The sequence below is a fragment of the Salvia hispanica genome, chromosome 2 (genome assembly GCF_023119035.1).
Source record: "Salvia hispanica cultivar TCC Black 2014 chromosome 2, UniMelb_Shisp_WGS_1.0, whole genome shotgun sequence".
In the NCBI taxonomy this organism is placed as follows: domain Eukaryota; kingdom Viridiplantae; phylum Streptophyta; class Magnoliopsida; order Lamiales; family Lamiaceae; genus Salvia; species Salvia hispanica.
Genome location: NC_062966.1, coordinates 19962943 through 19977617, shown reverse-complemented (window position 1 = coordinate 19977617; position 14675 = coordinate 19962943). Strand labels below are relative to the sequence as shown.

At 36.5% G+C, this 14675-nt stretch overlaps 1 protein-coding gene across 3 annotated transcripts; it reads left to right on the top strand.

Annotated features, from left to right (window-relative positions):
* Positions 1 to 5242: 5242 nt before the first annotated feature.
* On the top strand, positions 5243 to 14662 carry LOC125205356 (protein PHYLLO, chloroplastic). Of its 3 annotated transcripts, XM_048104235.1 has the most exons (28): positions 5243 to 5456; positions 5553 to 5744; positions 6323 to 6537; positions 6854 to 6971; positions 7114 to 7230; positions 7320 to 7403; positions 7771 to 7830; positions 7962 to 8033; positions 8322 to 8432; positions 8507 to 8701; positions 8821 to 8919; positions 9052 to 9615; positions 9748 to 9972; positions 10071 to 10370; positions 10481 to 10548; positions 10723 to 10881; positions 10994 to 11119; positions 11207 to 11338; positions 11419 to 11536; positions 11753 to 11908; positions 12029 to 12265; positions 12339 to 12506; positions 12687 to 12830; positions 12923 to 13387; positions 13534 to 13830; positions 13922 to 14079; positions 14174 to 14281; positions 14381 to 14662. In XM_048104235.1, the coding sequence occupies exons 1-28, from the start codon at positions 5292 to 5294 to the stop codon at positions 14610 to 14612; spliced, it is 5085 nt and encodes a 1694-aa protein (XP_047960192.1). In that variant the 5' UTR covers positions 5243 to 5291; the 3' UTR covers positions 14613 to 14662. The 3 variants fall into 3 exon arrangements, with proteins under 3 accessions (XP_047960192.1, XP_047960194.1, XP_047960193.1); XM_048104237.1 differs by lacking the exon at positions 5243 to 5456 and having other exon boundaries at positions 5647 to 5744; positions 6412 to 6537; XM_048104236.1 differs by lacking the exon at positions 5243 to 5456 and having other exon boundaries at positions 5648 to 5744; positions 6330 to 6537.
* Positions 14663 to 14675: the final 13 nt, after the last annotated feature.

Genomic DNA, 14675 nt, shown 5'->3' with positions numbered 1-14675 from the left:
TTTCACAATAAAAATACATATGTACAAGAACGTCGATACATTCAAGAGTTACATTGTCTCTAGAACTATGTAACCTTCAATTACAAGAAACATTATTCATATAGATAGGGGAAATGTGTAAGTAGTTTCTACGCATATTACTAGACCTAATCACAAACGACATCACTTTTGTTGTGTCAAATGTTTTAGACCGCCTCCTTATGTTAATAATTTTTAGGGTATATCTACCAACTTATGCACAATCATATGATCAATAGACCAATTCATAAGAATTTCTTGCAATAACAATAAATATTATATCACGACCTTTAAACATCAAATCCAAGATTGCTATACGTTGCATTGGTCTCGCCAATTTAACCTAATTAATTAAATTAAATGTATAAATACATAACTTCTCCAACATCCATCTCTCTTTTTTTTCCTCCCTTTTCTCTCTTTTTTCTCTCTCACATGTGTCCACTTCCTACTTCCGATCAGCCAAATGGAGCGGAGGCGGCACCGCGAAACAACAGCCACGGAAACGAAGTAGATGGTGGCGAGTGGCGCATCGACATCCCAATAGAAGGCGATGCGGTTGTTGATCATAACCGTCGGGCATTGGCAGACACAGTAAGGAAGGATGAGGGGCTTAAGCCCCTCACAAATTAAGAATTTTTTTTTTTTGCTTTTAGTTTATAGTTTTTTTTTAAATTTTCTAAAACAATCATCTTCAGCCCTTCCAAAATCAACATTTCTGAAGACTGGATCATTAAAAATTGCATTATAGGAGGGTCCGAATAATATTGTAAAACTTGAAGAAAAGCAACAATGGCTGCTATAATTGAGGAAGAAGAACACTATAAAAGAAAGAGTGAACTATAAAAATGGTCCATGGACTATGAGTTTATCTCGTTCATAGTCTCTGGACTTTAAAAATATCGTCAGACATTCTTGGACTAAGGGTTTATCTCGAAAATGGTCCATTTTCACAGTTTTCGGTCAAAAATACCCTTTTGGGGGAGGGGGGAGGGGTTGGACAATTTGGTCTTTTTACACTTAACATTTTAAATGATATTATTTCAGTTATGTACTAAATATGATATTATTTCAAAATTATCATTCTTTTTTCCTTTTGTCATCCTTCACTTTGTTTCTTTATTTCAATATTAGATTTAATTTTATAACATTAAATTTTAAATTTTGATTTTTAAATATAAAAAAAAATAATTAAAACTATTAATTCATGGACACTATAAATAATGATTAAAACTATTAATTTTTGTTATTTAATATAATATTCAGCTGAATTGAAGAAGTATAGAAAAATAATATTAATAATGATGGAAAAATAAGAGTTATTCTATTTAGACTTCGTTCGGTTGTTATAATTGCTTGTGATTGAATATTATGAAGTTGACTACAAATTTGATTATACTAAAATTTTTATATAGGAGTATTTTTGTTGAAATTTTATAGTAAATTTTGATTGTTTTCAAATTAATAAACGAAAATTATATTAGTCTTACATTAGATGCATATTTATTTCAAAATAAATCGTGTTATATGATATATTTATGATTAAAGCTATTAAATATTAATTAAAACTAAGGCGTTGTCATACCTTATTGATTAAATATTAAACACTATCAAATATTGATTATGACTATTAATTTTTATTATTTAATAACTTTTATAATTAAAAAAATATTGATATTTAAAAATTGAAATTTAAAATTTAATTTTGTAAAATTAAATCTAATATTGAAATATAAAAACAAAGTGAAGGATGACAAAAGGGGAGAAGAATGTTGATTTTGAAATAATATCAGATTTAGTACATAACTGAAATAATGTCATATTTAAAATGTTAAAAGTGTAAAAAGATCAAATTACCCAAACCCCCCAAAAGGGTATTTTCGACCGAAAACAGTGAAAAAAGGGACCATTTTCGAGATCCAGGGATGTCTGACGATATTTTTAAAGTCCAGGGACTATGGGCGAGATAAACTCATAGTCCATGGACCATTTTTGTAGTTCACTCTAAAAGAAATAGTGCCATTTTGGCCTCTTTAAATGTGCAAGAATTATTTTATCGAGTTTTATTACAAGTAGAGTGCTTTCAATAGGGTAGCTAACTCTCTTTCGTGATTTTAGTTTTACTAATCTTTCTTTTCAATAATTATATAAATATTGATTTTTTTTTTCAAATAGCTTTTTTAGTAAATAATGTATATTTAATGTAAAATTAATAAAACGAGAAAGAGGTAGATGAAAAATAAAATGGAATAATATTAGTAGAAATGAGATTTATTTTATTTGAGAAAAAAACTGGCTATAAATTGATAGAAATTAATTTTGATGAACTCAAGAACAATACAAGGCTGTTTTTCGTGGTTGGGATAGTTTATATTTCCTCCGTACTCTAGAAATAGAAATTTTTTTTTTCGTTTTTGGTATGTCACCTAAAAATTGAAACTTTTATTTTAGAAAATTTCTTTTGCTCTAATAAGGTTATACTCATTTTCCACCAACACAATTTTCTTTCTCACTCTCTTACTTACCAATTTTGCATTAGCCATGCCGTTTGATAAATTCATAATTTTAGGAGACGAATGGAGTAGTAAATAGTAAAGCCCCTGCCAAAAATATTTTCTGCGTCCGCCACTACCGTCGGGCATGTAGAAGGAGATTCGACCGGAGAAGTGGAAAGATCATAAAAATGAGCCTAACCCTCGGCAGTCAGGCCATTGCAGCCGTCGTCGCCGTTGCGCTAACTAAAACATCCGCGAGGGCCGTGTATTTTGTCGAGTTATGTACCTTGGTGGGGCTCAGCTTCATCCTGGCCGCGCTGGCTCTGCGTCGAAAGAACCCGGAAGTATCTTCGGTCATGGAAAAGACTGGCGCAATTGCGACAGCACTAGCGATTGTGATCGCGGTGATGTCGCACCTGCCGCTCTCTCTGGCCATGGCTGCCGGCGCCTTTGCCTTAATCATAATATTGGTTGTTGTGTCATTGGCCACGTAAAATCATTTTTTCTAGCCTGTCTGTGTACCTTATAATGTGTAATATATATTTGAACATGATTTGTTTTATAGACTCGTATCTTCGTATCATTCATTTCTAAAGAGATGGGAAACCAAGCTCGCTGGATAAACTATGACTTCATTTCCACCTAGTGGATCACATATTGAACCACTAGTAAATTAGAGGAACTTTCTCGGTTCGCTTTGGAGTAATAATTTAGTGAAGTGTACAGTCCATTACCCAAAATATAAGTATCAAAATGGAGAAAATAAGACTTTATATTAGGGAAAGAGGGAGTATATGTCATGCTAATTAATACGTTGATTAAGCAAACAAGATAATGTATGTCATGCTTTATTTTGTACTTCCTATATAAAAGCATGCATAAACTGAGACATTAAGTGAGTATTTACTTCGGAATTTTTTACCAAATGTGAACTTGGGTGGCCATTGTGAATATAAAGTTGCAGTTCGATCCATTAGAGATTTGAATTCTCTTGGGTTGTATTGAATAGTTTAATTGGGCCACCTATAATGATTTTTCGATTGTTGAGAAAGCCCTTAATATGTTTTACTAGAAATTAAACCGCCCGCTGTATTAGTATTAGCTGTGAATGTTACATTTTTCATTTTAATTTGTCTCACAAAAGATATTATATTTCCTTTTTACTAAAAAAAGTTTTTTCACGTTAATATTAATATACTACTTTCTCCGTCCCGGAGTATTAGACTCACTTCTTTTGGGCACATGATTTAAGGAATTGATATTTAAATAGTTAAAGTGGAGAGAGTAAAGTATGAGAGAGGGAAAACGTAAGGGAGAGAAGAGAGAAAAAAGTAGGTGGAGAATAAAATAAGATAGATGCTTTTTGCTAAAAAAGGAAACGAGTCTAATATGTTGGAACATCCCAAAAAGGAAAGTTAGTCTAATACCTTGAGACGGAGGGAATAATAGTTTCTTTTTTTACTTGACACATAAAACAACATCTACTAAAATTATCATTCCTCAAGTGTGTCATTTCTCTTATGGGACAGAGTCTCAAGAAATATATGATATCATCCAACACTTTTATACACACATATGACATAGCATACGCACAATAGCATAAATGTATGAAAAATATACAACTCAATTAAAGTAATAGTACTACCTTATTCTATAAAAATTAGATCAATTTTATTTGTTGGGACGTCCACCAAAATTAAACCAATTTCTAAATATGAAACGTTTTAAATATTTAAATATTACTAATAATGTGGAGCTCATAATTCACTAATACTACTTCTCTCGAGTACTTTTTTTCCCTCTCTTATTCTACAAACAATTAAGTCTATTTTTTTATGGACGAAAGTAGTACTCTCTCCGTTTTAATGAAGATGACTCCTTCCTTGGGCGGCATGAGATTTTGTGCTACTTTATTTTGTGTGTTAAGTGAAGAAAGTAAATTAAGAGAGAAGGAATAAAATAGAGATAAAAGTGTTTCCATTTTTAATAATGGATCATTTTGATTGGGATAAATCTAAAAGTATAAATGGTTAATTTTTAATGGGACGGAGAGAATAACTAGGAGTAATTATTTGGCTTTCAAATAGGTAGGTGGTGAGAATAGTATTGGGAAAAAAAATCAGTAGCCAAGATATTTATTGGCATGCTACATGCCTAAGTAAATAAGTTTGAAACAAGTTGAATTAATATAACATACTAATAAATAAATAAATTAGCGTGCATGATGTGTGTCTTGCATTTGAAAATAGTAAAACTTAGGAAGTCATAGGTTCATAGCCGTCTGCCTTACATTAAAAGAAGCTTACTTTGAGTAATTAATTGATTCCATTCGAAAATTTACATGCTTCAACAAATTTTAAATTTTGAATACTACTCCATAAGATTTACACATCATTATTAGTCTTTAATCCAACATAAACATCCTACATATAGAAGAATTTAAAAAGTCAGTAGTTTCAATTAATTGATATAGTAAAAGAAAAATACTTATAAAAGAAAATATAATGATGTACATTTATCTTTTCTCAATTAAATAATCAATATTTTGGAATACAATTAAATGACAAAAATAACTATTCCCCACAAGAAAACACCCGTATTTGGATAAACCTTGTAATGACGTAAGAAAGAAAATACTGCAAATTCAAGTAAGTAGAGTATAGAAAAAAGAATGGGTAAATTAAATAGGCTGTAGCTGAAGCTAAGTAGTATGTAGTATAAATGTCATCTTCAATGGAACTCCATTGCCATAGCTTCAGTTGACATCGTTCATTAGCAATGGACTATCGCATAGTAAACTCACAAATCACCCTCCAGTTTCCTCCAACGAAGCTCCAACTTCACCAAAACACCATAATCAAAATCAACAAGCGCACCCATTTCCTCAAACCCGCGTTCCCACGTTTCATTCGCTTCAATAACCGCCAAAATCCCATTTCCAAGGTTCAAATGTTCCGAAATTTTGATTTTTTAGTCCACTTTGGCGGCTCTGTCTTTCTTTCTGCTTTTGTTTGATTGTGTTTATGTATGATCTTGTAGGTTGTGAGAAGCTCAATGGGTAAAGATAGAGTCTTGGATGATAAAGAAGCTGCATTGCTCGTTAATTCTTGTATTACGCGTAATTTGGCGCCGGTGTTGAGTTTGGATCAAGGATTGGATGCGATTAAGGCGGCTGTGGAGGAGCTGAAGGCCAATCCGCCTACTTGCTCAAGTGGGATGTATAGATTTCAGGTGATACAAATTTGTTAATTTTTCACTGTTGATTGAGGTTGATTATTGTCTATTGTAGTCCTGCTGTTTGAACATTTGTCTGAGAGAGGATTTCAATTGCATTGTGGTGACATGATCATCAGGCTTTTCTTGCTCCTGTTTTTCCTTTTCATGTATGCTGTTTGGATTACTCTCTTTGTTGAATCCATCAAACGCTTTTTATCAGTAACAATATGATCAGTTTTGTGCATCTTTCTCACATTTTTTGCGAATTGAGGCTCTTGGCGTATTTCCATGCCGAGGCTGGTTTTAGTGTGACGAGATTTCCTAGCTTTGTCGTAAGATTGCAGTGTAGTTTGTTATTTATACTGTGGAGTGGATAGTGAAAGAATGAAAGAAGTCACATGTTTGAATTATCGTGTTTATTTCTTGATTGCGAGGGAGATGCTATGATTATGAAGTAGTTCTGTGGTGCAGCGGTATTCTATTAAAGATAGATCATGTGTATGGCCACATTTGAGCCTTTTGCACTTTGTAGTGTAAAGCCGTTTTCATCTGTTTTCTACAAAGATCTGGGATTTATTCTTTTCTATGCATAGCTTGCAGTCCCTCCAAGTGCAAAAGCACTTAACTGGTTTTGCTCTCAACCAGAGTCATCGAAGGTGTTTCCTTTATTCTTCCTTTCCAGTGATAAGGAGAATCCAACCTACGAATCACTTTCTCTGGGAAGAACTAGAGGCGTTTTTGGCATAGGTTCAGCTGTCAGCTTCAAGGGATCTCCCCATGCTTCAGGAAAACACAGTTATTTGTCGAGGTATCTGTTTTGTTTTGTACTCCATTTGCTTTGATCATTAACTAGCATTATATGCAGCCCTGTGATTTTAATTTCTACTGTCAGAAGATAAGCTATCCTGCATTTACTTTTACTAATCCATTTCTGATCTGATGCACATAATCTTTTCCTCTATGACTCTGGTGAAAGTGTGTAACATAACTGCCATCACTTAGTCAAATTGTAGAGTAAATTGGTCAAATTTTAGATGCAAATACTTCGATCCAATTTGAAGTCCCGTTTAATTGCTTTAACATACTGCAATTTTGATGTAGCATGTTAATGAATATTTATGCAGATATCTTCCAGCTGAATTAACATCTTCAAAGGCTTACGGATTCTTGGATATTGAGCTTGACACGAAGATGTCCACCGTAGAGCGTCAGACTGGTTCTTATTACGTTTTCATCCCACAGGTAGTGTATCATTCTGTTGCATTTTAATCCTGTATGCAGTCGTGAACTTGCAAGCCCATGTATAGAGTAGGATTCTGGTAGTCTTGCTATGTCGTTCCTCTTTCCTTGTAGTACTTGTATAATCAGGCTACATTTTCAACAGATTGAGTTGGATGAATTTGAGGATATCTCTTTCTTATCTGCTACACTGGCATGGGATGACTCTTCGATGTGTACCTTTAGTGAAGCTGTCCAAACATTTGAGAGCAGTTTTCAGCAGGTAGTGCAAGTTTCTCACTGTCTGTTAGCTCATGGCACCGACACTTTCTCACACTTACTGTTGCTTCCTGTAATTTTTTTTTGTTTCAGGCCAGGTATACTTCTGCAAGTGGTAGCCAACTAATTTGCTCTTCTCTTTTGAAGTTCAAGAATGCAGAGAAGCATACGCAAATGGTAACATGAACCTAAATTTCAGCTGGAAATAGAGTCATGTTTGCAAAATTAAAACCGTTACTTAAATTTGCAGACCGTCCCAATTTCTGTATATTTTTTTTTTTTGTGATTAATCCTTATTTTATTTTTTCCTTGTTTATCTTCAATTTCCCAACCTGCCTTTTTCTGAGCAAGGATTCAGCAGGATAAACCTCAATTTCCATAAGCTAGACTTTTTTCCATGTTATGCGTTTCCAACTGCAAATGATGATTTTTCATCTCAGTGAAAAAGGAAAAAAAAAGGGAAAAAAACAACAACTATGAATGATGATTAGGTGTTTCTGAGAAATGACCATTTGCATGTTGCATCTACGGAAACATTTGGTAGGTGCGTGTGAATTCACTCTTAATGGATGGGAAGAAACTTGAGGCCAGCACTCTGGAACTGGTACTTTTCTGTCTTGGTACTCCTTTTTTTAGACGATCCATCGTGTGATATTTTCTTTCATTATGTTAACGCAGTGGTCTTATTGGCAAATAAACTAATCGGTGACAATCTAATATATACATTTCTTGCAGGAAGATGCCTCATCCTGCTTCAGCCAGTTCTCAGCCAGACTTTCACCAACTCTATCAATTGCAAATAACATGGTATGTAGCTCATTTACTTATACAATCCAATTTATCATTTCTATAATTGAGGTATGTTCCTGAAATATACTCCATATATACCAAACTTGGATTTCGAATTCCTTAAACCCAACTATCAGCTGATGTTTTGGCTATCAGTGTTGCTAAAAAACAAAAAGGTTTACTCTGTTTGTGATTTGATAAATAACTTTTCTGGTTGCTAATATCGCCTACTACTACTTCGCCTCTGATACATTCTCATTTTAATTTTATGTTTACTCTGTGGAACCATTTTCATCTCGTTTCCAGCACTCAGAGCACGAGACCAATAAAGTGAACTTTTTCTGTCATGATTCGCCTAACATCAATGCTTTGTGGGCATCTCTTATAGTTGAAGAATGCACCCGACTTGGTTTGACGGTGAGACATACTAACAGAATTGGTTCCTTCCCAATAGGTTTTACTACCTCTCTGATTTATATATTTGCCTCTAGTATTTTTGTATAGCTCCTGGATCAAGGTCATCTCCCCTGACAATCGCTGCTGCTAGTCACCCCCTTACAACTTGCATTGCATGCATTGATGAACGGTCCCTTGCATTTCATGCTCTTGGTTATGCCAAAGGTTCCCAAAAACCAGCAGTCGTCATAACATCATCGGGCACTGCAGTCTCGAATCTTTTTCCTGCTGTGAGTTTTTTAGTTCCAACAAGGCAACAATGCAGTTGCTTTCGTCTTTTTTAAGAGCTGTCTTACTTTAGCCTGATGTTTACTTCTTACTGTAAGTCTTACTGCACCTGAACATACAGGTTGTCGAGGCAAGTCAAAGTTTTGTACCCATGTTGTTACTTACCGCAGACCGCCCTCCTGAGCTGGTAGACGTTGGAGCAAACCAAGCAATCAATCAGGTCTACGAAGCTACCTTTATAATTCTGTCTGTGATGCTGTTCATATTTGAGAAAATTGCTAATTTCTTAACTACTGCATTTCTGCAAATTACATGTTTCGTTCCCATCAATCATTATGTGTTTGCATTCTAGGTCAATCATTTTGGAACATTTGCGAGGCAGTTTTTCAGCCTTCCTCCTCCTACTGATGAGATTTCTGCTAGATTGGTTCTCACCACAATTGACTCTGCAGTACATAAAGCAACATCTTCACCAAATGGTCCTATACATATCAACTGCCCTTTTCGGGAACCACTGGCAAATAGTCTGAAGGATTGGAATCGTAAATGTGTTGATGGATTAGACTTTTGGATGTCAAATGCAGAACCATTCACCAGATATATTCCACCTCAAAAATCCTTATCATGTAGTGACATGTACTCACACATGAATGAAGTCCTCGAACTTATTGAAGGGGCAAATGATGGGGTTTTAGTGTTTGGTTCTATTCACAAAGAAGATGACATGTGGGGAGCTCTTCTGCTGGCTAAGCACTTGCTGTGGCCAGTTGTAATCGACATCCAATCAGGATTACGATTGAGGAAGTATCTGTCATCCTTTCTCGACAGGAAGGATATATTATTTGTTGATCAGCTTGATCAACTGTTGCAGTCAGATTCTGTCAGAGCTTGGATGAAGGCTGACGTAATAGTACAGGTACATCCAAGTTCTTACTCAATAGTTTTACTGCATGCTTTCAAGAATAATTTTTCTGTGAATTGATATAACACAAACCATTTTGATGGATGTTGGTGAACTCCTTATTTCCTATCTTTGTTAAAATAACAGATTGGAAGTCGGATAACCGGAAGGCGCATTTCTCAGATGATAAACCAATCTTGTCCTAGCTCGCTCATTCTAGTTGATGATCATCCGGGTCGTCATGATCCTTCTCATATCATAACACACAGGATCCAAAGTACCATCTCTCAATTCAGTGATAGTGTAATTAAATCTTGCAAACCAAATATAAGAAAGAGATGGAAGGATTTTTTACGAGGATTGGACATGATGGTATGCCATACTTTTAGAATCTCACTTCAAACTAAAAGATGTACTTTCGTTTTGCATAAACTCAACTTGACAGTGACTTTCTCCTCACACTTTCATAGGTTGCCTCGGAGTCATCATCATTTATTACTTCCGAAAAATCACTGACTGAACCTTATGTTGCACGAAAGATATTTGAAACACTTCGCTGTGGATCTGCTTTATTTTTTGGAAACAGCATGACAATACGTGATGCAGACATGTATGGGAGCAATTGGGTGCAATGCACCCATCCCGCTTCCTTGATGTTGAGTGCTGGTTTGCCGTGCCACTGGGTCCATGTTACAGCAAATAGAGGTGCTAGTGGCATTGATGGTTTGATCAGCTCTGCTGTTGGATTTGCAGTTGGCTGCAACAAACGAGTAAGCAACAAAGCATTCGGCATAATTTTGGAGCACCTTTGATTTGCAGCAATGAAATGTTAATCAGTAAATAACCAAATGCCTAACATTGTAATTCTTTGCAATCTCAGGTGCTTCTTGTGATGGGAGATGTTTCATTTCTGCATGATACCAATGGATTGGCACTACTGAGACACCGGTAGACTTTTCCCAACTTTCTTGCTTCTTTTATCTTCATTCTTTTTTAGGACTTGAAGTTGTTTCTTCCGACATTGCTTTGATTTCTTTTAACTAGCTCGATGAAAGCCTCATGTCCCTATCTTGGCATTTCTTTTCAGATGCCTTTATTAACATATAACTTTTCTTCTGAAAGGACATCGCGCAAGCCCATGGTCATAGTCGTGGTAAACAACCGTGGAGGTGCAATCTTTAGCCAACTCCCAGTTGCAAGTACAATTGACAGAAATATAATGGACCAGTTTTTCTACACATCTCACAATGTTTCAATACGTCATCTATGTTTGGCACATGGGTGAGAATATTTTTTCTCTTACATTCTAAATTCTCGAACTTAGTTTGACAAAAACTCGTCTGGAACTGAGTTGGCATTCGACCACTTGATTTATGGAAGATGTTCTGTGCAGTGTGAAGCATGTCCAAGTCCAGACAAAAACAGAGTTGCAGAATGCTCTGTTCACGTCTCAGAGAGAAGATGTTGATTGCATAGTGGAGGTTGAAAGTGAAATTGAGACCAATATCACATTCCATAAGTCTGTTTGATTTCCAGACCTCCATTTCCAAAATTTACAAGTCATTTATTTTTCTCACACACTGTTAACTGTATGATACTCTGACAGTAACTTGAGGACTTTCACTCGCCAAGCCTCAGATCACGCTTATAATGTCCTCTCAAAGCTTTCAATCGCAGATTCTACCTCACCAGGCCCCATAGATTGCAAAGTTAGTAAGATGGATTACTCCCAATACAGGTAAGCCTCTGGCACGTAAATCATAAATATCCGATGCAGCGAAGCAGTAAATCCTCATCGTGTTTTCTAACTTATGGCAGGGTTCAGCTAAATGCTCCACCTACTTCATCTTCTGGAAATTCTAACAACTTCCCATCCTATAGAGAAGGTTTTGTTATAATTTTGTCTCTTGATGACGGTAGTGTTGGATTTGGTGAGGTAAAGCTTTACTGATCCTAAACTCGTCTCTATCTCTCAAGCAGCTACACTGATGTGATATACATCTACATACACATGATAATGATATATGATGTTTCCATAAATGCCATCTTAAAATCATTAAAAATCAGTCAAATTTCTGCACGCCTTGCTCACATGGCAGCCCCGTATGAGAGGACATTTGCTAACTCATGATCCTCGTTAATGCTTGAACAGGTTGCACCTCTTGAAATCCACAAAGAAAACCTGCTTGATGTGGAAGAGCAACTTCGATTTCTTATGCATGTCATAGAAGGAAACACAGTTAGTGACAACCTACCTCTATTGAAGGGTTCTTTCTCTTCTTGGATATGGAACAATTTAGGAATTCCGGTAGGCGTTTAAAAACAGTTGTACATTTTAATTAGTGCTCAACCTGTGATATCATTCAGTATATCATCTTAACCTTTTCATTCCTTCAATTTCTTAAATGCGCCCCATTATATGCTATAGCCAGGTTCAATATTCCCCAGTGTCCGATGCGGGTTGGAGATGGCCATCCTCAGTGCAATTGCAAGTAGACATGGTTGCAGCATACTGGATGTACTTCATCCATCAGCTGGAGAATTGTCCAAACGATCATCTCCCGTTCAAATTTGTGCTCTAATCGATTCGTATGGAAGTCCCATGGACACAGCATTCATTGCATCGACTCTTGTCGCGGAGGGATTTACTACCATCAAAATAAAAGTAAGTGTCTACAAATGTTGAGCGTTTCAAAAATAGCGTTGCTGGTACAGTGATTCAAATTTATCTGTCACAGGTGGCACGTAGAGAAGATCCCGATGAAGATATTGCTGCAATAAAAGAAGTGAGGAGGAAGGTGGGGGAAAATATCGTACTTCGTGTAGATGCAAACAGAAAATGGACTTATGATGCAGCAGTAAAATTTGCTCATGGCGTCAAAGAATGCTGCTTGCAATATATTGAGGTATATGGCATGACATCTTTTTATCTCATGAGCTGTCATTGGTTTCAACCAAGAAAACCCCATATACCAGATTTGTTTGCCGGAGCCGAAGGGTTCTGCCATGTAATGGTGTCAGGAAATTGTTATACTCTCATAAGTTATTTTGATAGCTAATTCTCATTTCACTTTATGGGGTTACAGGAACCTGTTGATAATGAAGATGATATAATGAAATTCTGCGAACAAACGGGGTTGCCAGTGGCTTTGGACGAAACCATCAACTCTGTCACAGAGAATCCTCTTCTTGTCCTTCAGAAATACAGCCACTCTGGAGTAGCTGCTGTTGTAAGTACTAACTCAATTTATTGGTGCTTAACATGATTTTACGAAATTTGAAGAGTTTGTGTTACTGATATATTTTGACCTAAAACTGTCAGGTCATCAAACCAGGTGTTATTGGAGGCTTTGAAAATGCTGCATTGGTTGCACGATGGGCTCAGCAGCACGGGAAAATGACTGTTATCAGTGCTGCGTTTGAAAGTGCTCTTGGTTTGTCTGCCTACATCCAATTTGCTTGCTATTTGGACGTGCAGAATGCTGAAATGCAGAGTTTGATGAAAAAGGAACAACCACAGTCGTCCACTGCTCATGGTTTCGGAACCTATAAGTGGTTCAAGGAACAAGTGACAACCGAGCCTCTAGATATCCATCACAATCCACAACATGGCTCTGTAGAGGCGGATGCTGCTGATGCTGGTCGCTTCCTCCAAAAATGTCGACTAAATCCCGAAGCGGTTGTTAGAACCTCGGATGAGAAAGAGGTGAAAGAATACCAAATAGCAGTTGATACAGAAGGTGTCTCCTTCTCCATAAATGTGCTTGAGACTGGTGAAAGCAATGATGTAAGTAACAAATTGCACAATATTTAGTTAACAAAACAGATACATATATCTATGAAAAATATTACTATGATCTGATAACTTGGTGGAATCTGCCCATTACTGAGCCTTGTTTTTGTCTTTCCCTTGCGTTGTTACAATCAATACAGGGTAGTGCAGTCGTGTTTCTTCACGGATTTCTTGGAACCAGCGTAGATTGGATCCCCATCATGAAGGCCATCTCGAGCTCCACCAGATCCATTGCAATTGATCTTCCTGGTCATGGTGGATCGAAATTGCAATATCACGGTGAAAATGATTCAGACAAACCTAACTTATCAATTGATGTAATGGCTGAGGTCTTGCACAAGGTGTTGAAAACACTCACTCATGGAAAGGTCACACTCGTTGGATACTCAATGGGAGCTCGGATTTCTTTATACACGGCCTTAAAATGTAGCGACAAGGTGGACCAACACATCCCTATAACTTTCTCAGCGTGCAAATCATAATTTACTTCTGTTGCTAAATGCTGCATATATTTATGTATTATAACAGATTGAGCGAGCTATGATAATATCTGGAAGTCCGGGATTGATAGATAACGATGCAAGAACAACCCGCAAGGCTAAAGATGACTTCAGAGCTAGCACACTCGTCGCAAACGGCTTAGAATTCTTTTTAGACACTTGGTATGCTGAAGAACTCTGGACTAGGTAATTGTGTCGCACCACTATCAATTTGAGCATTTGTCGTTTTTTTTTTGGCTGAATGTCTATGAACTCGTTGCTACCGTTTACTCATCAACAGCTTGAGAAGCCATCCCCACTTCAAACAGACAGTGACCAAACGTTTGAAGCACCAAGACTTGCACACTCTGGGAAAAGTGCTGTCCGATTTAAGCATCGGAAGGCAACCGTTAGTTTCTAAACTTATCTACACATTGTGTGTGATTCATCTCACTCTTTACTCGAGACTAAGAATCAATCTTTCTCTTCCTTTTCCATCTCATAATAGATCAATGTGGGAAGATCTGAAGCAGTGCAAAGTGCCACTTCAGCTCATCGTGGGAGAAAAGGATGCCAAGTTCAAGGCAATCGCGATTGAGATGCAAGAAAGAATCGTCCCCGAAAACAGCTTTCCATTAGTGGTCGAAATTCCAAGTGCAGGGCATGCTGTACATGTTGAGAACCCCCTTGCTGTTATAACTGCTATAACACAGTTTGTTAAGACAGTGAAGACTACTTGAGTTGATTTTGATTTTTGTACTCTTTCAATAAAAGCATTAGTTAATTTCAATGTAATAAGATCC